The 25,434-nt window shown below is 37.4% G+C and overlaps 1 protein-coding gene across 1 annotated transcript; it reads right to left on the bottom strand.

Annotated features, from left to right (window-relative positions):
• Window positions 1–8,928: 8,928 nt before the first annotated feature.
• LOC129889121 (ER membrane protein complex subunit 7 homolog) lies at window positions 8,929–25,076 on the bottom strand. Its single transcript, XM_055964293.1, has 7 exons — window positions 24,809–25,076; window positions 24,394–24,437; window positions 20,306–20,414; window positions 11,378–11,441; window positions 11,172–11,288; window positions 10,968–11,076; window positions 8,929–9,395 (listed from the first exon to the last, which is right to left on the bottom strand). The coding sequence occupies exons 1-7, from the start codon at window positions 24,904–24,906 to the stop codon at window positions 9,301–9,303; spliced, it is 636 nt and encodes a 211-aa protein (XP_055820268.1). The 5' UTR covers window positions 24,907–25,076; the 3' UTR covers window positions 8,929–9,300.
• Window positions 25,077–25,434: the final 358 nt, after the last annotated feature.

The raw sequence follows: 25,434 nt of genomic DNA, 5'->3' as shown, positions 1-25,434 counted from the left end.
GAGCTGATAGAACTGTCAGAATTCTGTTCTAGAATTGTATTCCTGGAGTTTTGACCAAAGTCAACATTTCAAAATCTAAGATCTACAAAATAGGGAAATAAACATAAAATCCAAACAAACGACCAAAGATTATAAAAGGAAGAAAATGACCTAGAGGGTCATTACACACTACTACTACTACTACTACTACTACTACTATAGTAGCATTCTTAGAATGAGTATTGAGGCAATCGGTGTGAGTTTGGGGTCATTTGGTGCTTTAGTCTTTGAAGTTTGGCCTAAGGGTGACTTTGATCAACATTCTTGGTAAACTCATTTGGATTAAAATTCTATCAGCACCGTTCACTCTGTAATATCAAGTTTAGTCTAGAACGACCTTTTATGCGGTTCCCGAGACTTTTAGTCTCATTCCAAGCTTCCTTGTGGATTTTGGCTTAAAATGGCACTTGAGCATGGAACCCACTTTTTATCGAGATGGCATTGACTTGAAATTCAAAGTGTGCCATTGAGTCCGAAACATCGAATTCGGTGGGATAGTATATCTTATTTATATGCATGGGGTTCCGAATGAATTTTGGCACCCCATCGGATGTTTGAACTTTGCCAAAAAATTTGTGTTGCAGCAGTGTTGGTGCAGGCCATATTTGGCCATCGCCTTCTCTAGGAGCCCTTCGCGATCGTGAGAGTCTGGCTACTGACTCTCCACGATCACGAGGACATTTTTGAGATTACGAAGGGAAAAATTCTTGTGGCTCGAGATCATGAGCATAGTGCTCCGCAATCGCGATGAGAAATTTTTTCTGGTCTTTATTTAAAAGACCAAGCGTGTATCAGTCTCGTCCCAACACTTCAAAGTTGCATAACTCTCTCAGTTCTTGTCCAAATTGAGTGATTCAAAGATGGGTTTGAGAATTTGGGAGGAGAACGTGTGGGAGTGTTCAGGGTGCTTCGAATAGCATCGTATTAAGGTAATTTGTGCTCAAAGGGCTGCCTTCTTCCTTGATTTCCTCAATTAATGGTGAAAATTTGCATGGTCTGATTTTGGTATTTCTAAACGTCGAATTGTTCTATAATTTTGACGACAAGTTTGTTCAGCTTAAATAACCTTTTCATAGACTCAATTTTGAGATTTCAAATATTGGTCCCACAATCCCATTTTTGACCCAATTCTTGGGTCCGACTCTAAAAATGTGAATTTGGTGTCAAAATGTCTATTTTGACATCGTTATCGATATTTTGTCAGCGTGGCAGCGATTGGAGGTGATTCGGAGATCGAGAGCTTCATTTTGGTGGATTCAAAGTGCACGTGTTCAGCTATATAGTAGGCTACGATCTCCCTCTTTGACTGAGTTCTATTATATATAACTTAGTATATATTGCATATTATTTAGGTTGGAATATGTTGGATTTAGGGCCTTCCTCCTTTTATCTCATTTCCTTGACTCCGGTTGGACCTTATACTAGTGTAGTCTCTTGAGATCCTTATTTTAGGCTTGTGGTTTCGGTTGCATTATGGTTGGGTAAGATTATCCTTCTTCGGATCAAAACTGATGACCTTAGGCTAGGTTTGAGTCTTAGATACTTCAATTTGTGTTTTAGTTCCCTTGTAGAAGCATATCTTCCGGTAGGGCTTGTGATGGTTAGTGTGACTTAGTGCTAGTGCCGGAGACCTTTGAGGCTCGTCATAACTGTAGGTTGGGCTTAGATGTGCTCATCAAAAACTGAAATGGCATATATTTTAGGGTAGGGTGTCGTTCCTAGAGATATTTCTCCCCCTATTTGATCCTGAACCATGTCTAGATTGTCTCGCTTTTGTTTACTGGTAGGCTTATGATACCATTTGTCTATTATCTATTGTTGTACCCGAGGACGTGTTCAAGGAGCGATTGGATCCCTGTTAGTCCCTTTGACTTGTTGGTGTGCTAAGATTTGGTATTTCCTTTATGACTGCGTGTACCTTGTTTGGATGGAGGTGATGGCATGCTTCAATTTGATTGAGCATATTCACTCGTTTTGGGGTACGATCCTGGTAGAATTTCACTACTATTTTGAGAAAGCTTTCCCACACCTTTACCACTTTTAAACTGGTTTAAACGGAAGTCGTATCACCTAGATTACTTGGTCATTGGTTTTGAAACTTATGTTGCGTCGGGGACGTACTCCTTTTTCTACTTAAGGCATTAGAGGCATCTGGGATGTACTCAGTTTTACTTGGCTATTCGGTGCGTCAACGCCCTTTCTTGAATTATCGAGGCCCCTAAGTTTACTCTTGCTAGCTAGGCCCATTCCCTTAGGAGTTTACTGGCTGGCTTGGCGGCCCCTTTTCAGGGTGCTCATTGTCATGACTCATACTAGGGCCTAGTTGTGACATGGAGATCGAGAACCAGAAGGATCCCAATCGAGCCTCTTAGCATACATCGCATTCATAAGGTAAGATAAAATATTATAAAAGTAAGCAAAAGTATAATCTCAAACATGAAAGTCGAGTCTAGAAATGAAACAAAATCTCAAGTCATATATCCAAACAGACTACATCAACTCTATGTATAAACTTGTCTCTATCATACTAGCATAGGTGGGGGCATAGAACAAGCCACTAGCTCTCCAATATAGAAAAGAACGTCCCAAAATGACAAAATAGTCTAGAAGTAGCAAGAAAAGAAATAAGCTCAATAGGTAGTCCCCGAAGTATGAGGACTTACCAAATCAATTGAACAATCTTCTATCTAGCCACGAGAGTGTTTAGGGTGATCGTCAATCCCTACATTATAACACAATGTACGCAAACAAAAGTATGCGTTAGTACTTTAAATGTACTAAGTATGTGAGTGATGCAATACATGACATAAAAGCAATGACGTATGATCAAGGCTAGAACATATAATAAGTGAACCATTTACATGTAATAGTGAATCATGAGTAAGTCTAATGTCATTTTAAACCATAATGAAACCTTATGAAGAGAACTTATACAATGCATGGATAGTCATGAGTTATAATATAGAATCATAAAAGAGCTCGCATGTTCATAAATAGTAGTAAGAATCTTAAATCATATTGAGAGTCATAAAACCATGGGTAAGAGAAACATATTTTACTTTGTGAGAAAAATATTGTAACACCCCAAAAAAAATTTAACCTAAGACTGAGCTATCCTTCATAGGGGTATGGAGTTGTACCGAAGGATTCATAATTGTGTGCATGTGTGGAGGTTAATTCTTTAGTGTGAGAATAGATTTGGAGATGAATTAAGGTCATAAGATCCTCTAGCACAAAGTCGAGTTAAAAGCTTCCTTATCGATTGAGTTTCGGTAAAAGATTTTACTTAAGTCAACTTCAAACAATCATATCTCCTAGAATATAAAGAATTAGGTGGCTCATGGCCTATCAAATTAAAGTTCTTTGAGTCCTCGTTTCCACTTCACCAAGTTTTCTTCATTCTAAGTTTGGAGTAAAACGTTGTTCCCATTTTAGTGAAGCCCTGTCAAGTAGAGTGTTTGTACAAAACCCCTTTACGGATCTTAAACACTTTCAAGACCATAGAGTCTCCCGTGAAGGTTTTCTACACCCTTTTTTCAGCAACTTCCTAGGCACGTTCTACGATTAATTTGGTCCTTTAAAAATCTTTTTAGCCCTATTCTAAGTCATTTTAGGTGTTTTGAAGGAATATATCATTCCACTAACTTGCTTTCCTCTCATAATCATCAATCCAAGTAAATCTAGTCTCAAGAAACAATGTCAAAACTAACCTAGGGTTCCTCTTCTTCATCAAAAACCCTAACGCTTTCAAGTTAAAAATTTCAAGATACGAAGAGAAACTTTTCACACAAAGTTTTCCCAAGTTCTTCCACTCTAATAACTTCACAAAAGAGTTTCTTTTCTCGAGGTAGGCATCGAGGTTCCAAGATTAACGGTTTCCTCCAAGAAAGCTATTGTTTTTTGAGTTTTGATTGTAATATCAATCTTCTAGGTATGTAAACCTAATCATAGCATTGGATTGAGTGCATCCACATGTCCTACATCTAAATTCTATCATTGAACTGTTGAGTTAAGCTTAAGCCCTTGTTTCTTGAGTTTCAAATGAGTAATTTCTTCATTCACTGAGTTTTATATAATTATGCATCGAGATTAGTATTGATCCTCACCTTGAATTCTTGAGATTTATGTTCATGATTTCATTCACATGAACTCTAGTTGAGTTTTGAAGTTCCATGAATTGAGTTCTTTAATTATTTAAAATTCCTATTGAGTTTTGTATATAAATTCCATTGTATTATTGTATACATATTATAATATTCCTTTATTAGTGTTTTGAGTTGGGTCTTGTTGAGAGTATGGATTCGTGTTTGTATTAACATGAACCCGAATTGAGATTTCATTTGTATTTTATTCATTGATGGTGTTTTTTTAAGAATGATTTGTGAACGTTTTGCATTAGTTAAATTATGCATTATTTTGAGTTTAAAGAATGAATATTTTCATCTTTGATTGAGAAAGAGTTTGAGCATGAGTTGAGTTTGAGAAGTTTCTTAATTATTATTTTGAGCATGAGTTTGAGAAGTATCTTAATTATTATTTTGAGCATGAGTTTGAGAAATCCCTTAATTATTATTTTGATCATGAGTTTGAGAAATTCCTTAATTATTATCTTGAGCAAGAGTATTTTAAGTATAGACGAGTTGAGCATTATTACACTAAAATGTCTATTTTGAGATTGAGTTGAGAAGTTAAATTATATTTTTATTTTAAATGCATTCACTGAGTTGAGATTATACCTATTTTAAAGAGAAGAGATAAGTTGAGTTTTGAGCTAAAGTCCAAAAAAGACGAAATGAGTTAATTGAGTATTTTATTCACTATATGAGCATAATAAAGTATTTGGGAGTAGTATTGAGCACCGATATAGGGTGAGCCCATAAACTATGTAACCAGCGTGGGATAGAGGCTATGCCTCTAAGTCCCAAAACGATGGACTTGATTGATTATGGATCCATTGAGTTTAAGCGTCTCTTACCCTGGCAAGGTATTGGATGGTTGTGGCAGTGGCAGTTCTAAAGTGTTGTATCATCACTAGCTCATAAGTGATGGTTGTCGGTTAGAGAAACTCCCCAAGAGAAAAATATTATATATTTATATATTGAGTTACATCTTCTACTGCATATTATTTAAAGCATTGTATTATTTTACTTCATGTTTTATCGAGTTGAGCCATTTTAAAATAAGTCCCTTGAGTTGAGTTATATGAGGTTGAGTATTGTTCACTGTTTTCCTTTACAGTTATTTTACATACGCGTACATTCCATGTATTGACGTCATTTTTCCTACATCATTTTATGATGCAGACACAGTATTAGAGATCATCGACAGACGTATCGTTGAGGATCTACTTCTCCAGTATTGGTGAGACCTCTTTGTATTCAGAGGAGCTCCTTTCTTTTTAGTCATTCCATTATTCTTTAGTAGTTCTTTGAGGTATCCGTGGTCTTTTCTCTTCACTTTTTTATGAGTCAATTAGAGGTTTCATAAACAGAGTAGAGTTGACTAGAAGGATTCTTTCAGAGTGTATTTTAAAACCATAATTTCATTATTGATTTTATGACATTGAGTTACATTATACTTTGAGGTTTTTTAATCAATTATTTATTTATTGATGATGACATTTTCTAAATGCCCACTTGGGTTAATTATCTATTGAGTCGAGTAATCCGCTGAGTGATTGAATGAGTGATCAAACCAAGTGGTTCGCTTGGGGCCAGTGATGGTCTCCGAGTGCCGGCCACGCCTAGGGTACCCTCTCAAGGCATGACACATATTAGCCATAGTAAGAAATACCTTAAACATTGGAAAAAGGGGACCTTGTATCTTTGTGAGAGCGACCATTAACCGACATAAACCATGTGAGCTATAACATGGAGTTTCAATGTTTATCCATACATCGGAGGAAAAGGGGAGGCTACTTGCCAATTAGACTCCTATATGCCTAAGTGGATCCACTAAGCTATATGAAGGATCGAGCCTCAACTACGAGTGACCCTTAAAGGAATCAAGACTCTACTATGGGTGATCCTTTATCCTACGGTCGCACATAGTTATGGGATAATGGGATCGTTCTACGGGTATCTTGCCTTTATTATGGGAGAGAATACCTATCCCAAGATCCACTCGGTGCTAGGTAAACTCTCAATGGAATAGACAAACCATAAGACATAAAGTCAACATCATGTGGGAGTGGCCATATCTACTACCCGTCCACTCTTCATAAGAATATAATCATAGAATAACTCCTTAACTTTATCCATGTAATGTGAGTATAGACCTTCCATCATTACATATCTTTATTCGTAAAACACCTTTAGGGCCTTAACTCACCCTATCATTAGCTTTCATCATTACATATCATTATAGAGTTATCGTTCATAAAACTTCTTTGCAAAAAGCACCTTCAAACTAATTCGTAGACCTTATCAAACATTCATAACGCTTTCTTTGAATATAACTTGAAATTTCATAATCATAGCTTATACTTGTAATTTTGGGTAAAACATGCATACATAATCAATTTACTTGGAAATTATGGAATTGAGTGAAAACATGCATGATCATATACTTTATATCAACCCACACATATTTCATGAAGATGACATCAATTTAAAGCATAATTGAATATACCCACAATCCATCCCATAACCCTAAAGATCAATGTAGGAAATTTATACAAAACCCATTGAAATCATCATTTATAATCTTCACAAACCTTCCCTAAGTCTCAAACATCATTTATAAAAGTCTTCATTGAAAAAACCCTTTGAAACTAATCATAGTTCATGAAATTCACCATTGAAAATAGCATTATGCCTGGGAACATATAGAAAAACTTGAATTTATGCAATTAAGGTAGAATCATGCTTACAATAATCATTGAAAAGTCAAGTAAAAATGTAATTGAACCATCCCGATGCAATATCATCAATCTAGGGTTAGAGAACAATTGAAATTGAAGAGATCTTTTGAGGAAAACCTTGAGACTCCATGGGTGAAAGGAACCCGTGGATCAATTTCCCATACCTTGGTAAACAAAGCCCTAATGCAAGCTTATAAATGGAGACTTGGAGGACTTGGAAGCTTGAAACCCTAGACTTGCCTTTGGAGAAGAAGGAGAATCCTTGAGAGAAATTCTAGAGAGAGAATTATTGCTTGGGAGTAAATTGAGAGTAATGATTTTAACCTTTGAAGGTTTTGGATATTTATAGGCTTAGGAAATAGGATCAAAACTACATAGTTTAGGAGTTAGAAGAATAGGAGATGTCTAAAATACCCCTCATTAACTCAAGTCAAAAGACCCTACGATTAGGACTCTACGAGTCATAGAAATCATCACGAGTCATCAACATGAGTCATTAAAGTGATGCACCAAAAAATCAATCTACTTGGAAAAAAAACCTTGGCCTCTACGACTCAAGTCTGGGAGTCGTTCAGGCCCCTACGACTCATCAACTTGAGTCGTCATGTAGGGTCTGAGAAAGCCTTGAGATCTGAGCCTTTGATCTTTTCTTACGAGTCATTTTTACAACTCGTCGAAGTTATTACGGGTCGTAGACCTATTCGTCCTGTAAGCCTTGGAAACCTGAAATTTCCTAAGTCTCTGAAGTTTCATTACGAGGCCCTTATAAGAATCGTAATTCTGTATACAAGTCGTCAATGTGACTCATAAACTCTCCCTTCACTTGATTGCATTTCCAACCTCAATACCACTTCTACGAGTCAGCCCTACGATTCGTAGAAGTGCCTACGACTAGTAGGTTAAGTCATCAACTTGAAGACAGTCCAAGTTTCCTTGAGTTTTTCCCTCATTTCAACTTTTCAACTTTCGGGGTTTTACACTCACGGTTTGAGGTTACTAGTTTACTGATATCCGGCGCGGTGTTGCCCTTTCTACATCGGCTTGTCCACTCACTCTCCGGTACCACTACGGAGATATTATATGTTTATGTAAGACCTAGTTTGGGCCCAGTCAATGTATACGGACTTCTCGCGTCCCCTATGGGCCCCTCTGGCTAGTGCACTAAACTGGATGAGGGAGTTACATGGGTCCCACTTGGCAAGCCAAGGGTCGGGGCGGGTTTATACACTTATTGGTTTTGATCTCTGAGAGTCACTGATGATGTTATTGAATTTTACTGCAAACTTGCATTCATTAGCATCACCTATCACCAGTATACTTGTATGGTGTGGTCCCCCAGTTTTATAGGGGCCGAGAGTATGTTTTTCATTGTTTGTACCTTACGGGGATATGGACGTCCGGTCGGTAATTATTTGATCTACTTGTACTTAACTTTGGTTGCATTTGTAATTAATATACGTGGTATTTGAGTTGGATTGTGGTTGGTACTTCCTGCTAGGTTTAGTTGGATTAGTTCCTAAGTGATTACGTGGTTAGCGTTGCCTGTCAGTATTATATTCTCGTTTAGTAAGTTCCTATGATGCCCTAATAGTGCCCTCCCCGTTGATCTTTCATTTGAGGCCCCATCGTTGTTCGGATTATGGTGAGCTTTTGGTATTCGGAGACTTTGTTGCTTTCCTTCTCTATTTTGTTATACTTATTTAGACAAACATGCTTTGTATAGCTATATCCCCAACTTTAAATGCTCTTGTACCGGTACATCAAGTTCGATGTCTGATACCTTTGTATATTCATCTTATATTTTGCATAATTCTATATATATCTTTGCGGGCCCATTCTTATACTATTATTGTTTCTGCTTTAGTTATTTTTAAATTTATTTATCGTATGTTATTTTTTATTTGGCTTGCCTACTAAGGGTATAGCATAAACATGATCATAATCCGATTTCGATCATGACAGGTACATAGGAGGTTGGACACACTGCCTACACAAACTACAAAACTAGAGCTCAGCATAATCATGTATAAAGATACTAATACTTCAACAATAAGATTAAATCGGCACTGGGATACATGGTCCTGAAACCAAAGCTGTTGTTCTAAAGACCCAATAAACTACCAGGTACTCAACTTCTTTTTATAATCTACATCAAAAAAGGGAAAAAACAATTTCACATCAAAACCTGATAAGGCTGACTTAAAGATCTGATATTTTAACAGAAGGAAACAAAGGATCTTTAAGATTAACAATTGAACTACTTGTGGTCATTAGAAACCTGTGACAGCCTGAGATGAATTGTTGCAACTTAAGTTTTACATCATTTCAACTTTTCCATAAAATGGCAACCAGTGAATTCCCTTTTGCATCAGTGCAAAGCTTCAATGTTCATACAATCACTAGTCGCTCCTTTGGGCCCCAGGTAACAAGCTTGAAAGACTGGGAACTCCTTGGCTTCTCATTTCCTCTTGTGCTTTCCTAATTTCTTCAGGATCTGCCACATACATAAAACCAAGTGCACTCAGCAGTGTAACCAAAGACACTTTAATGTTTTGTCAATCTCCTCTGAGAAAGAACTGGAAACTACTCAGTATTAAAATGGAAAACAACTTCGGGAAATTTTCAACGAAACTTCCCCCACATATCAATCACTCTACTTTTTCCAATGCACAAAAGTGCTTCTACTGTACAGTAGTTAGTGATGGTATTCAATCATTTATAGCCTTAATATGGTAACAATGACATCTGGTGGCAGAACATCACCTAAGAGATTTTTGCTGATCCAAAAGGTCGGAAGTGGTAGTAGGAATATTGCAAACAGTGCATTACCAAGAGAACAGACTTCCACGGATCAAAATTGATTAAAAGGAGTTTGATTGAAATATATGAATTATGAAAATATATAAGATTAATCCACCCTTTATGCATAATAATAGTTGGACAAAATTTTAAATTGAGAAAAATATTTGACCCAAAGAAATAGGTACAATGCTTTTTACTCTCTCTACCGTCTATCTGCCTCCATGACTACCTTCTTCATGTCTCCTTGTTCCTTTAATTTTGTTCTTGTCACATACACTAAATTCTAAAATCAGCACATCTCATATAGTGCAAAGTCATACTATAAGAACCTTAAGACATCACTTATTAGAGAACCAAAAGATAAAAGATGTGTGTGAGAGAGACAGACAGAGACGGAGAGAGAAACAAATAAACCAGCCATCACACTTAATGAGCCTAGTTTTCAAGCAAAACCCTGAAGCATATACATAAATAACAAAGTTCATTTCCTTCAGTGCCCAATAGTCTGGTAATAGCTGCTAATTCCAAGGTTCGGGATATTTGGAGCTGGGGTAAGCAGCAAAGAAACTCTAATTAAGATCTAGGAGGGGTATGGCTCAAGAACAATTTAAACAAATCAATGGATACAATTCTTTTGCGAAATATACAACTGAGACGTATTAATTCTATCAAGCTCCATACAAATGCCACAGATTTAGACAAATATTACAAACACAGCCATCCAGAGATGAATAAGATGCACATGCTACCTAAAAGGTGGTAAAAACAGCATGCAGTTGGTAATATAGGCAAACATACAAATCCAAATGAAGGTAAATTAATGCATTTAGAAGGTCACTATGAGTCAAGAAACCATCAAAGACAGAAAGAGAGAGTATAATGTTATGAGGCAGATGGGGTCTGGTTGGGATTCTAAGGATGAACAGCTGATGTTTCTTAAAGGAGTATGACCACCCTCTTTCTTAGATTTAGATTTCCATCCTAAATTCATAGTTGACGCTTGAAAATGGACAAACATCATTCATATTTCATTATCCAAATTCAATAAAAGTAAGATGCTGGTGGATAAACTCATAAACAGATATACATCATAATCACTGTGGGGTGTCATCCCCTAGGAGGTTACATATTGAAGTGTCATCTGAAAACACAACAAACTAGCATTGTGGATGGATAACTGGAACTGAATTGTGGATTTGCTGCCCTACTGGATGTCAATGCAATTTAGTTTTGACAATGGTAGAAAAACATAGATTACACTCACCCATATTCTCTACCAATTTTGGCATCAAAAACATCACAACCAGCATGAATCCAACCATCAGACCCATTGGGCTCTTCACCAGAGACATAACTGAGAATGGTTCCCTCATCTGCAAGAAATAATCACATATAAGTTCGGAAATTGACAGAAAGGAGAAAGGAAAATAAGGAGAAAGGAAAATAAGGAGAAAAGAAAAAGTAGGACCTCATAATATTGCTCATCTCGCAGTGGCTCCAAAACCAGCTCACTCAGGCTTCTCCTATTCTCAGTTAATGCAGCTTGAACCTTACCAGGATTTCTGGCACTGACATCAACTCGAATCTGAAGACCAGAAGAAGGTTATTAGCCTAAAAATCTTTGTCAAAGAATTGGTGATGAATTCGGCAAAGATCGTGGGAAAAGAAGCTCACTGGAGAAAAGAAGTAGCCAATTGCAGATACTTCTATGAGATGCGTCCCTGCTGGCACATCGTGGCTTTTGAAGACTAGGGTTAAAGAAATACTAAGAGAACAGAATAATCCGCTCATGCTCTTTGCATAGACTGTCTAGTTCAACAGTTATACGCAACGTCCCGAAGATCACTTACTGACAACATGTGAAGTAAATAAAATGGCTAATGATAAGAGAGACGATAAAAGACATAATAGATAAAAAAGTCTAATGCCTAACAATGATTAAGCATATGGCAACAATGCTTAAGCATGTGGCTAGCAGCAAGCACGTGACAGACAACCTGATGCATAATTTGTTTGTTTATTTTATAATCCCATGTTATTCTTTGAAGTAATCCACGAAACCTACCGCCAAATTTATAATTAATCTAAGTATATAGTGCTATAGCTAAGCCATCGGCATAACATTGCATGCTTCTAGATGGTTATCAAAACAAATGCATGCTTCTAGTTTCACTCTTCCCCTTAGTTGGCCTCATTGTACTCTGGGCTTCATTTTAGTGATCACTCAGTTCAGCCACATAATCAAAAGACGAATGGGCTCCTTCAGCTTCAGATCACAGCAAAATGGTTTCACCAATTTCCAACAAATTAGAAATGAAGATATCCACGATAAGGTAGGAGTGACCTCAATGGAGGATAAGATGCCGGAAGCGGGCTGAGATGGTTTGAACATGTGAAGAGGAGATGCACGGATGCCCCAGTGTGGATATGTGACAGGTTGGCTATGGATGGTGATAGGAGAGGTAGAGATATTGGTTGGTTGTAGTCTTAATTGAAGCATCTGAATGTAATCAAGAGTTGGAGTATGAAGGATCACTTATCAGAATTCTTCTGCACTCTTAAATACAACGAAAATGGTAGGTACATTAGCTTCATTACTATACAAGGGTAGAATAAACCATCATCATCACTCTAGAGACTACAAACAGAGGTGGATAGGGAGCATTGCACACAAAATTGCTAGATTTATATAGAGACCAGAGAAAATTGAGTAATATTGAGGGAAGTAGAAAAAGACAACCAGAGCAACTAAATTCATCCTTCAAATAGGTGTGAGGCTTCTAGAAAGGCACATATACAGATCCAAGGCGAAGGCATATAAATCATAGGGGGAACTACAACCTCCGAGAAGGACCTTTATAGCAGATACATCGTTAGAAAATTTCTAAACTCTTCATAGGATCCTCCCTTACTGAATGATGCTAGAGGAGGGGCCTGCAACACTTGGAAGACAACATTTGGCTTCAACGTCTTTGCAAGGATGATGGTTACTTTCTCTTCGAAATGCCCTCCAAAAAGTAGCGGAGTATGTGTTGTCAGGAGAGAGGGGATGGAAGAAGATGAAATTGCTGGTGAAATAGTGGAATCCAACGCGGGGTACTGGCCACTAGAAATTCAGCGAGATTGGGTATGGATTAGGCTGCTAGGTCTTCCTCTAAATTTGTGTTTTGAAAAAGTTTTCAGTCAAAGTGAAGAAATTTGCGAGGGATTGTTCAAGACGGAGGAGGAGACCTCACTCAAAAACCACCTCCACTGGGCTCGCATCAAGGTCCGTGGTGATGGAAAGGAGGTTCCGAGAGAGATCAAACTGAAAAGTGATGGCTACATCCGCGCGATTCCGGTTTGGGTTGAAGCTATAGTAGCCGTGAGAGTAGCGGAGGAAAGAAGAGACATGGGAAATCTTTGTATAGTGGGCAATCCAGAACCTATTTTAGTGAAAAGCCAAACGTGTTTACGAGAGAGACACGTGAGCTCATTGAAGGATGGTATTAATTCAAATTTCAAGCCACATGGGAATTCCTAAAGAAAGGCATTTGGACTCAGCTTTTTTAAGCCCAACAATGAAAGCCCAAACTCAATCAAATCCTGTACAAATCCATGAAGACATTATCAACATAGATGCAAATCTGGTGAGACTTGTTCCTCACAATAAGTTTGAGTAACTAGAGTTGAGTTACTGTAGGGGGAAGTGGAGAACTCAACAGAGATAGTGGATCAGGTGGTGGAGAATTCTTCTCTAGAATTTCATGTGCAAATAGATAAAGAAGATTCCATGGCCATGCAATGAAGGGATTGCATCAAAGGCACAACTCCTCTGAGAATTCAATTACCAGTGCAGGAGGTCAGTCAAGGTCTTGATACTTCAGACTAGATTCAACAACATATCCTTAAACTTAGGTCAGAGTTCAGGGTAGATTTCAAAGGCTGTGATGAAAAAGCTAAGGAATCATTCATGAAGATTGATAGTAACAAACAGTTGAACAAGGTACACAAGCCATTGTCAAGATGAAGGGGGTTAATGAGCTGGATTAGAACTTGATGCAAAATTCTTGAGCTATGGCTCAAGAAGCATGAGGTATCTAGCTATACAAGATCAATGAAGATACAAGTAGTGTCTTGAAATGTCAGGGGTCGTTTTGTAGAGTGTATAAGTATAATGCAAAATATAATGTATTAGTAATGCTTGCATTAGTATTACTGACATTAGTTATGCTTGCATTAGATATGCTGAGATTTTCCTTATGCAATGTTTGGTTCGGTGTATTAAAAATAACATGCATTGCGTAATTTTTTAAAAAAAAAATATTCGTTTACTAAAATACCCTCCACAAATATGGTGCAAAGGATGTGGAAAAGGTTTTGAGGAACAATTGTGTCTTTAACCATGCTAATGTATGCATTAGAACCCATTGCATTACTAATGCATTGAAATCCATGGTATTAGCAATACATACCTCAATACACAATAGAGTGTATTAGTAATGCAAGCATTAGTTATACATAGGTTGAAAAAGTGTACCAAAGAAGGTACTAGTAATACACAAAGCTAATGTGTGCATTATTTTCTGCAATACACTCTATCAAACGATCCCCTAGGGGGTTGATCTGTAGCAGGGAGAGGAGGTTGATCAAAAATATGCTTCACATCTAGAAAGCTGATGTAGTATGTTTCCAGGAAACAAAACTTGTGGGTGACATCACAAAGATAGTGAAAGAAGTGTGGGGGAACAATTGGGTAAATCATATTCAATTGGAAGCCTGTAGGAGTAGAGGAGGCATTGTGATCATGTGGGCTAAAAGGGAGTGGGATGGAGTAATAAGTAGTGTAGGGATGTATTCTGTTTCATGCAGTTTCAGCAGAAAGAACCAAGAGTTCAACTGGCATATTACAGGGGTCTATGCCCCAAATGATAGACAAGAAATTGAGGAGACTTGGCGGGAGGTGGGTGCTGCTAGGGGTTTGTGTGAAGGGGCCATGTATTCTATGTGGAGACTTCAACACTCCCCGACATCCTTCTGAAAAAGAACTGTAGCAGAATAAGCTAGTCAATGACTGATCTCACCAACTTTATTGAAGACATGGAGTTGGTGGATTTAGAACTGATAGGGGGAAAGTATACCCGGAAAAAAGGAGTTAGCCAAAACATTGCTGCTAGGCTAGATAGATATCTAGTATCAGAAGAATGGGATGCCAGCTTCAGACACATCAGGCAAACTACTCTATAGAGGGTAACCTCAAATCACTCCCCACTAATGCTTCAATGTGGAGACTGGGACAAGACTAATTCCTACTTTAAATTTGAAAACTGGTTACTACAGACAGAAGATTTTAATGAGAGAGTGAAGGAATGGTGGGACTCTTTTACTTGCAGGGGTAATCCTGATTTTGTTCTGGTAACTAAATTGAGAACCTTGGAGGGCAAATGGAAGGGGTGGAGCAAGACAGCTCAAGGAAATTTAGGGATTCAAAAGCAATATATCCTAGCCCATTATGCTGATCTAGAAGTAACAGGAACACAGAGCTCTGCAGGAAGGAGTGATAGCTTCCAGATTGGCCCTTACTATGGAGTTTGAAGACATAGCCAACAAAGAAGAAATTGCTTGGAGACAAAGATCCAGGACAACCTGGCTAAAACCATGTTTTTCCACAGAACTGCAAATGCACATAGAAGAGTTAACACAATTGATGAATTGAAAGTCAGACGGGTAGTGCTGAATGATCCACTGGAGGTGAAGAAGGAAATAGTTTCTTATTATGAGAACCTGTACACAGAGTCACGTGGAGCCCAGATTTGATACGAGGAATTGTCCTAAGATTGGGGAAGAGGATAACATCCTATTGGAGGCCCCTTTTGATGCACATGAAATTCTAGAGAGCATAAGATCATGCACCGGAGCAGTGTTTTGGACGGCGAAAGGCGATGAGGGTCTGCCTCGGCGCTTGCCTTTTTGAATTGAGGCGCCAATTACTACCAAAAACTTAAAATATTTAATTGCATATATAAATATCTATAATCTCAATAGCAATAACATATATTAGCAAATATTTCAATTCAAAAACTAATTGTAGATACTAAAAGTCTAGAACTTGAATGACTCAATAATTCCATACAATGTCCCTTTTTTTGCTAGCATCAGATGCCATTGAAATCACTATTTATGGAAAAATTAATACTATATTAATTAGTATTAAACTAAATCGAGTAGGACAGAAATAAATATAGAAGGATTAGAATTCTTTTTTAAAAAAATATACGCAGATTGCACAGTAATCAGTAGCTCCAGTCTCCAGAAATAAAAAGCAGAGCATTAAAAACAGTAAAACAGAGCATTAAAGAACACTGCTGTGCTGCTGCATATGAAAGAAAAAGAAGAGAAGAAGAAGAAAAAAAGAAGAAGAAGAAGAACAAAAAAGCTGACTGCATTCAGGTGTTTTCTCGAAGCAGAGGAGAAAGAAGAAAGAAGAACTGAAGAAGAAAGAAGAAGCTAAAAAGTTACCTGCTGATGCGAACTGGAGAGAAGAGGGTTGTGAGCTGGAGAAGAAGCTCGCCTACTGCAACTGGAGAGAAAAAAGAGAGTCGAGAATCGCAGAAACCCAAAACTCCAAATTAACCCTAATATTTCTTTTTAATTATTAAAGCAGAGCTATTTTTTTAAAAAAAAAAAGGCGACGGCTATAGCGCCTCGCCTTGCCTCTCGCATGTCACCATTTTGTCGCTTCTGCTTGCCTTTCTGAACCTAGCCTCGCCATGGCTGTAATAGGCGAAAGGGATTCGCCTCGCCTCGCCATTCACCAAAGGCGCAAAGGCGCTCGCCTTTGAGAAAACTGTGCAGGAGACAAGGCCCCAGGCCCATATGGTTACTCAAGGACCTTTTTCTCCCGATGCTTGGAGCCCATCAGAGATGGCTTGGTTGCAGAAGTTAAGTACTTTCATGAAACAGGATACTTTGAAAAAAGTATTATTGCAACTTTTGTGGCCTTGATCCCAAAGAAGGTGGGGGCAGGGGAGTTGAGTGATTATAGACCCATCAGTTGAAGTGAGGGGGTCTATAAGATCATAGCCGAACTGTTAGGAGAGAGGCTTGAAAAGGTCATCCACAGGTTAATTGATAGACAACAGACGACTTTGATCAAAAGAAGACAGATCATGTATGCAATTTTAATTGCCAATGAATCTGTGGAAAGCAGATGAAGTCTCAGACAAGGCATCCTATGCAAACTGGATGTCCAGAAAGTATATGATCACTTGAATTGGAATTTCCTCATTCATATGCTGCAGAGAATAGGATTCAACACAAGGTGGATCAGATGGATAAAGCACTGCATTAGCACAGTTAGATTCTTTGTTTTAATTAACAGGAACCCAAATGGCTTTTTTCCGTCTCAGAGGGGCTTATGGCAGGGGGATCCCCTCTCCCCCTTCCTGTTTATACTAACAATGGAAGGAATGACTAATATGCTTAACACAACAAATGGGGGGAATGGATAAATGGTTTCCAGATTGATGAGAAAGACAACATGGATATAACTTATCTCCAATATGGGTATGACATTAGTATTTTGTGAACTAAAGGATGAACAAGTCTTGGTGCTGAGAGTTGTTTCCATCATCTTTGAAGTTGTTTCTGGCCTACACATTAATTGGGGAAAAAGCTTCATCTACCCTATTTATGAAGTGGTACAGTTGGAGTTGGAGCATCTGGCAGAGACTTTGGGTGGCAGAATAGGTGAACTCCCTACCATATACCTTGTGATGCCTTTGGGTGCTAAAAGAAAATCCAAGGGGATATGGAATGGAGTAGTGGAGAAATGTGAGAAGAAGCTGGTAAACTGGAAAAGTCAGTACCTTTCTAGGGGAGGAAGACTGACTTTAGTAAACAGTGTACTTGATGCACTCCTCTCCTATATGATGTTTGTCTTTCCTATCCCTGCTAGTGTGATCAAAGGACTAGATGCTGTGAGAAGGAATTTCCTATGAAAAGGTAGTGAAGACAAGAAGAAATTCCACCTTGTTAAATGGGTGGAACTGACAGTGTGCAAGGAGGCATGGACACTAGAAATCTGAAGAAGCTTATCCAGAGCTTGATGATGAAGCTATGGAAATTTTCTAATGGGGACAACATGATACTGAAGGATGTCATCACTGCCAAATATGGAATGGAAGATGAATGGATGACATACATGGTAACAGTCCCACTTGGATGCACAGTGTGGAGAGCAATCAGGACTTATGGCCACTTATGCAATCCAGAACCAGAATCAAGGTTGGCAATGGATTAAAGGCCTCACTTTGGAATGACAAGTGGATAGGTAACACCCCCCTTGAAGCAGGTGTATCCTGCATTGCATTCTATGCCAACAACAAGAAGCTACAGTGGCTGCAATGTGGACCAGAAAAACTTGGAGCTTACAACTCAAAAGATACGTAAATGATTGGGAGATGGAGAAAATAGCCTCCTTCCTCAATACAATGGTTGAATTTAACAACTTAATAATGGAAAGGGACAGACTTGTATGGCAGAAGGACAATGCATGCATGTTTTCAGTAAGTTCAGCATATAAGGATTCGAATAAATCTGAGGCTAAGGAAAAGGAATGGTCATGGAAGATGATCTGGAAAACAGAGTCCTTATAAAGTGAACTGCTTTACATGGCTTCTAGCTAAAGAAGCAGTGCTAACTCATGAGAACTTGAACAAGAGTGGAATCCATTTATGCTCTGTGTGTTTTCTGTGTGGGGAACAAAATGAGACAATCAACCATCTTTTTTTACGCTGTATATGGACTGACCAGTTGTGGAAAATGTTCGTATGTTTGAGGAGGATAAAGTGGGTGAAGCCAAGGAACATTACAGGGCTACTCAACTGCTGGAACAATGTTAGTAATGCAGCCAAGAAAGAAGAGAGATAGAAACTTGTCTCTCCCTGCAGTTGGTGGACAGTGAGGAAGGAAAGGAACAAAAGATGCTTGGAAGACAAACAGAGAACCTACAGGACATTAAAATGAACTGCCTAGCCTTATATTATTTTTGGTGTAATAAGAAAACAATATCTCAAACATATATTTTTTTAATGTTTTAGACTGCTTATATGTGCTATAGTTGGATGAAAAGATGTAAGTTGCTGTACTGTTTTAGGGGACTACATTTTTTGATGTAGTACACCTGTGGCTATATAGACTAATGTTACCATTCTAAAAGAAAAGGTCTCTTCTTCTTCGATTTTATGTCCTGAAGCAAGTGGGGAACAGAAAACCGTGCTTCTTCAGCGGAAGAAGCGAAAAGAAAAGAGACTTGAGGTGTGAAGTGTCGCTAAAGCAAAAACAGTGAGAGTCTTGGAAGTTCATTTGAAATAAGGGTTCTTCTTCATAAGCATTCCAAGAAACTGTTGTCTACCGTTCGCCTAATATTATATATCTAATATAAGAGCAAGAACAAATTGGTGGTATTAAGAATGATCTGTGGCCCTAAGCGTGATATCTGATGTAGTCATCACTATACTGGTTTGTTACCTAAAATGCAGGGAAATAAGAACCAAGGTTTTAGAAGCATGAACCAGAGCTTTAGCAGAGAAATCTCTAGTATCTAGCCTAATTCAATGGAGAGAAAGAGATGGAATATAAAATTCAACAGAAAAACTTGTATTATCTCAATGAATGCCTCTACTCAGTTCTGTTACAGTGATTTATACAGAATTGGATGAATTAGAATGTCATTGAGTTTGTAACTGCACCTAACTAATCTTGTAACTAACTTCTAACAACTTTACTGACTAGGACTGCTGATGTGTGTCTTTTCTGGAATTGATGTAACAGTTGCTACATGTCAATAAGCTGACTTCACTTTCAAGCACTAGCTGTTGCAAACTTTCCTGAAAAATGAATTCCTTCTCCTTTTCTACTGTTTATGATGAACCAAGAGACAAAAGTAGCAAGACTTTGTAATTGGGTTTCTCCTTAGAGATAGTGTTAAGAGATTACTTCTACCTGATATTTTGGCTGTGGAAGGAGATACAACAATAACAACAACATATCTAGTGTAATCCCACAAGTGAGGTCTAGGGAGGGTAGTGTGTACGCAGACCTTACCCTACCTTGGAGGTAGACTCTTTTCGTTAGGCCCTCTGCTCAAGTAAAAGCATAACAAAATATTTCGCAAAAAGAAAACAACAGGAGTGAAGAAGCCGAGACAAAATGATAAATAAAACATGACAAAGCATACTAAAAGAAAGAACAATCACTACAACACAATAATATGATAATCAAAAAGCAAGAAACATTAAATAGGAACAAAAATGGAATAACAAGAAACTCCCTGAGTAATACTATGACTACTAGTATGAAAAAATTAGAGAGATAACTCTCAGCTACCTAACTAACCGTCTACCCTAATCTGTGTCCTCCATAACCTCCTATCTAAGGTCATGTCCTCGGTAAGCTGAAGTTGCGTCATGTCCTGTTTAATCATCTCTCTAATACTTCTTCGGAGTCCCTTCCTTTTGGAAATAGAGCAGTAGTTAAATGCTAGTGGAATAACAAAAATAACAACAATGACCTCTCTAATATCGAAAAGTTGGGAAATACATGGACATATAAGAAGGATACAAACAGAAATATCCATCAGGTCTCAGGAAAGTAACTCTTTGGCCGCTATTGAGTATGACTTTAACATTTGACGCTTTAGCTGCCAAACCAGATCCTTTTAAGCTAAAACCTACCACACAAAAGAAGATAGAAACGTTAACACCTGATATAACACATCAAGAAAAGGATTTGAAGCACACTTTAGGGCAAGGTAAACCTCCAAATACGAAGAGAACTAAAGCATTGTATTCTAAAAGTGACACAACAAAATGTAGAAAAACTCAACCCTATTAGAAGTAGGAAGATGTAACCAAAAGATATACTCCATTCAAGCCAAATGATAGTCTAACTTCTTATTGTGACCAAACCAGAATCGTATTTTCTTTCCATGATTATGTTCTGCTCTCCATCAACAACATTCTGGGTATAATATTGCTTCAAACAATAAAACCCAATCCTTTTTTTTTGAGATGGTAAATATTATAGAATCAGAATAGCACAGGATGTGCCTGTTCACATCCCAAAAAAAGAAGAAACCCTGACTATTTATGCAAATTCTCTATGCACTATAACAGGGTCTCTGGGTCATAAAACTTTATCCAATTTTGATCTTATAAAATTTCTCATCTATTTCTACTATCTCACCACTCAAATTAGTCAAACAAAATGAGACTAAGGAAACACTTGATACAAGGGTGACTAGCAACATCAATCGCAGCAACAGGTTGGAATAGAACTAGGGCTCAAAACTGTTCCTTCATCATTTTTTTTATAAATAAAACTGTTCCTTAATCATTCATTTGAAAATAAAGCAATACAGATATTTTTGGTCTCATTTAAGAAACAAGGTATCTGCTTTCCACACTACTGAACTTTCGATTTACTAGTTTAATGACTACCTAGCACAGTAAATAGTCCCCAAAAAAAAGAAATTCCCAGACACAACTCAGATTCCAGTCATTTCACCTATACAACAGATATGTCTAAGATAGCTCAAGCGTCCCCGTCCTTCCATCAAATATTCTGCTTTTTCGGGCCTGAGGAAAACTTTGCATGCCTCCGTTACCTTTTGGGAGGCCTACGCCCCATAGAAACTGCTCTAGAAGAATGTGTAAAAGCTCGTAATGAAGGACGTGATCTTGCTCGGGAAGATAATGAGATTATTAGAATTGATGAAAAGAGGATAGTTTTCCAATCAACACAAAGATACTGAGGCTTCAAATGTATCATGAGTTCCCTTGAAACTGAAGTCACCAAAAAAGCAAGCTGATAGGAGGACAAGCAGACAACAGTATTGTAGAATGTTTCAGACCTTTAAGTGTGTCTCCCCAGTAAAAGTGTTCATCTTTTCTACTTCCTCAAAGTTATCACAACATGATGTACTTTCTCCTAAATTAAGCTTCTTTGTTTCAGCCACAAATGCTCGGTGCCAACTGTCTAACCGGAGACATTTCAGGTATATGTTATGACAAGACACGTCTATCTTAACACTGCATATATGGAAATTAAGGTACCTCTTTTCATTAAAATCGCTAAAGAAATCTGATGTAATTGCATTGAAATGGATTCAACAAGACTGATTTTTTGGACAAGTTTTTAAGAGCTGTCCTACTGGGCTGATATCTCACTTCCGTTCCTTAGGATTTTATGGACATTGCTATATCCCTTGTTATAATCCAATTCAGCAGCCCAGTCATCATATAATTAGACTTAGGCCGCATTTATTTTTATTAAGATTAAGACGTTCGAATTTGAATTCACATCTAAATATTAAGAAGTGCATTAAGATTTAGATGTTTGAATCTAAATTCACATTTAAACATTAAGAAGTTGTATTAAGATCTGGATATTAAATAACTAAGATGGTATGTTTTTAACATCTAAATGTATAAAATTTTCCTTGATTTAGTGCATCGGGCTGCCCTTTTTTTATATCAATAAAATATTTTTTATAAACTATATGACGGGTGGTGGTGGTGGTGGTTAGCGGTGGTGGTCATGGGTGCCAACTGGGGAGGTATTGGCTAATGGTGGCATTGTGGGTAGTAACTAGTAGTGATGGTGATGGTTGGCAATAGTCGTTGAGGTTGGCAGCTAATTGTTGTGGTGGATAATAATAATAATAATAATAGCTAATAATGGTGGTGAATGATACGGTGGTTTGATTATATATATTAGTGACTACTGTTGGTGATTGGCAATAGTGATCGATGGTTATTGTGGCATTAATGGTTGGTGATGATGATGGTAAATGGTGATTATGTGGGGGTAACAATTGATTGTAATGGTTGTGGATGAAGATGGTGGTGGTGGTTGGATGGTGTTGATAATGGTGGGCTACCACGGCAATAGTTGATAATGTTGGGTGATGGCGATAGCAGTGAATGGATGGAATTGGTGAACTAATTTATGCAGAAATCTTTTAGTAAACATTTTCATAATATTAAAATTTTGTTACATATATCTTAATCATTCAGTTTGTTCAGACCAATTAAGTGGTTGAAACATTAAAAAGCACTTAATGAATAAGATTCAAATGAAAAAAACAACCAGACTTAATAACTGAGATCTGAATAATTAAGATAAAGACATTCGTTAAGTGCAAACAAATGAGGCCTTAGCCCCTTTAACTATCTAAATTAGCCTCCATATCCAAAGAATAGAAAGGTCATATTCCTTCCTCCTCCATGGCGAACTTGTAAAGCAAATTTTTCAAAGAGCCATGTTCTAGTTTAATCATCTAAATCATTTGCAAATTAGGTTCTGGAATGTAGTCTAACAAGTGTTTTTTTTCTTTTAATAATTTGTACAGCAATATAATGATGTTAAATGTGTCTTCTCTTGCATGTTGCAACAAGATTACTCATATAACCCGATTATAATTTCTACTAACCAAGTCAACATTACATTATTTGCCTCGTTCATTGCATGACCATCCCACACCAAGCTTCCTTTCTTTTCTATAGTCTTTTATTTATTACTACTATTATTTACTTGACAACGCCCTCCCCCTTCCGAAGGGACAACAGTGGCTTTTCCCACTTTCTTTTGCTGACTCAAAACCCCAACCATGCACGGACATGGAGGGTCCTTTTCATAATTATACTAACCTTCTCGTCCCTTTTTATAGTCTTTACACTTATATGCTAGGATCACTATTCTCTTCTTGAATTCACTGAACCTTATTCACCAACCCATGCAGTTGGTCCATGAAATAAAGGGAAATGGTACGGGCAGGAAATCACTAATCTACTTTCCGTTTTAGTTTATCCTTTAGGTCATACTATTAGATAAAATACGGAGAAGAATAAAACACATTCACCTCCTCATCTCCATTAAATTTCCAAAGAGACTCCCTCTACTTTCACTAATCCTTCAAGACTCCCTCTACTTTCACTAACACTTCAAGACTCCCTCTACTTTCACTAATCCTTCAACTTTGCTTCCTAACTGAAAAGCAAACTAACACCTAACAAAAGTAAGAACTAAAAGAAAGAGATAACTCTATGTGCTGTTTTAGTTAACCTCCTGCTACAAATTCTCCTATCCCTCTATCCAAACAAAGTGTCAAGTTTTTGGATCACATTTACTACATACTTAGAGCTTCCGTTTGTTTAACAGGAATACTTTAAACATTCCGACATGTTTGGTTGTTTCAAAGATCCTAGATAGTTATCGTTTCCATGTAGCATAGACCATTTAGCAAGTGTTATAAAATGCAACTGAAAAGTTTGCAGACTCGAAGCTAGCCGATTCCCGGTTAGTTCTCAACTCATCCTCAACTTCCCATGCACAAGCTCTTCGTAGAAGGCAAAGCTTGTTCTAAATCAAAAAATTTATCCCCCATAGGCAAACATCGTCCTCCTTGTTCAAGTATACACAAGGAAGTAGGACGTTTACATAGCACAACCAAAGTTCCAAACTGAATAAGAATGCTAAGCTCTGGACAAGTTTTTCCCACAATAAGTAAATTATATCACGGTTACAACCTTGTCAATCAACAACCCAAGTAGTAAAAACAGTATTTTTTAACTGGGCTCTTCTATCTATCCATTTATCCCCAAAAATTAAAATAAAAAGAAGAAAGGGCAAAATCAAATAGTACATACCAGGAATTTTGACTCGACCATTAATAGTATAACCATCAATGCTCCTGCCAAAACAATTAAAGTAACATAACAATAAAAGTCCCAGCTTAAACATTTAACTACATCAAGACTTGAAATTACAACAGCTCGTTTGCACCAAATAAAGACATGGAGTTTCCTGCAGCAGCTACTGCGTTTGGCTCAAACTCTATAAGAATCTTTTACAACAAAATAGATAAAAGTGCCCACCCATCGTCTAAATTTAAGTTTATACTTTTTAACTACAAGTATATACTAGTTGAAAAAACTTTTAAGACTATATACTATACTATCAGATCCGCCTCAGATATTATAGACAACCAAAAATCCAGATCTAAAAATAGGTAAAGAGGGGACTTTTGTAATCAATCAAATTATGAAGTGAAAGAAAGAGTACCCCGATGCGAACGCGAGTGAAGATGGAACTACAGAACATAAAGCAAGAAGTGGGATTAGAGATAGCAAGATTGACATCGACCTATGCATCAGTGCCATTGGAAATATCACTGATGTAGATACAACAGGGTTGAACCGTTTGACGGATACTAAGACCGAATAGGCAATGGCCAATGGAGAAGAAGCGACCAACGACAATTGAACAAACTCTACACTGTATATCTTCTATGTATCTAGTAGATATAGTAGAGAGCAGGGAGAATGAATTAAGGGTGAAAAGGTTTTTAAAATGTAAAAAGAGAGTGTAGGTGATAATTGAAAAATGTCTTTGAAATTAATTAGGTGACAATTTTAATTTGCCAAAGTTAAATTTTCTATTAATTAGGAATTAAGTTAAGTAGGGAGTAAAATGCATATTTTAAAACTTTTAAAATTTTAATAAAATACAAAAATAACACACACCTTCTCCATTTCAAATTTATTTTTTCTTTCTTTCTTCTGCAAAATTTGAAACTCTTCTGTTTCGTCCCTCTCTTTCCTTCAAAAACTGAACTTTTCATTTTTTTCTTCGTTTCTTCTTCTTCTCCATTTTTTCCTTCTTCTTCTTAGTACTCACGTATTCATCCT

Source organism: Solanum dulcamara, chromosome 5 (assembly GCF_947179165.1).
Source record: "Solanum dulcamara chromosome 5, daSolDulc1.2, whole genome shotgun sequence".
NCBI lineage: Eukaryota > Viridiplantae > Streptophyta > Magnoliopsida > Solanales > Solanaceae > Solanum > Solanum dulcamara.
Note: the sequence above shows the minus strand (reverse complement) of the source record. Positions and strands in the feature narration are given on the sequence as shown.

Bases quoted from the DNA above. Each gene is read 5' to 3' on its own strand.
- LOC129889121 (XM_055964293.1), bottom strand. From the start codon at position 24,906: ATGGCACTGATGCATAGGTCGATGTCAATCTTGCTATCTCTAATCCCA. The intron at 11,442-20,305 runs GTATCCTTCTTA...AGTCTTCAAAAG, and splicing joins CCTGATGGATATTTCTGTTT to CCACGATGTGCCAGCAGGGA. The intron at 11,077-11,171 runs GTCCTACTTTTT...TATTTCTTGCAG, and splicing joins GAGATGAGCAATATTATGAG to ATGAGGGAACCATTCTCAGT.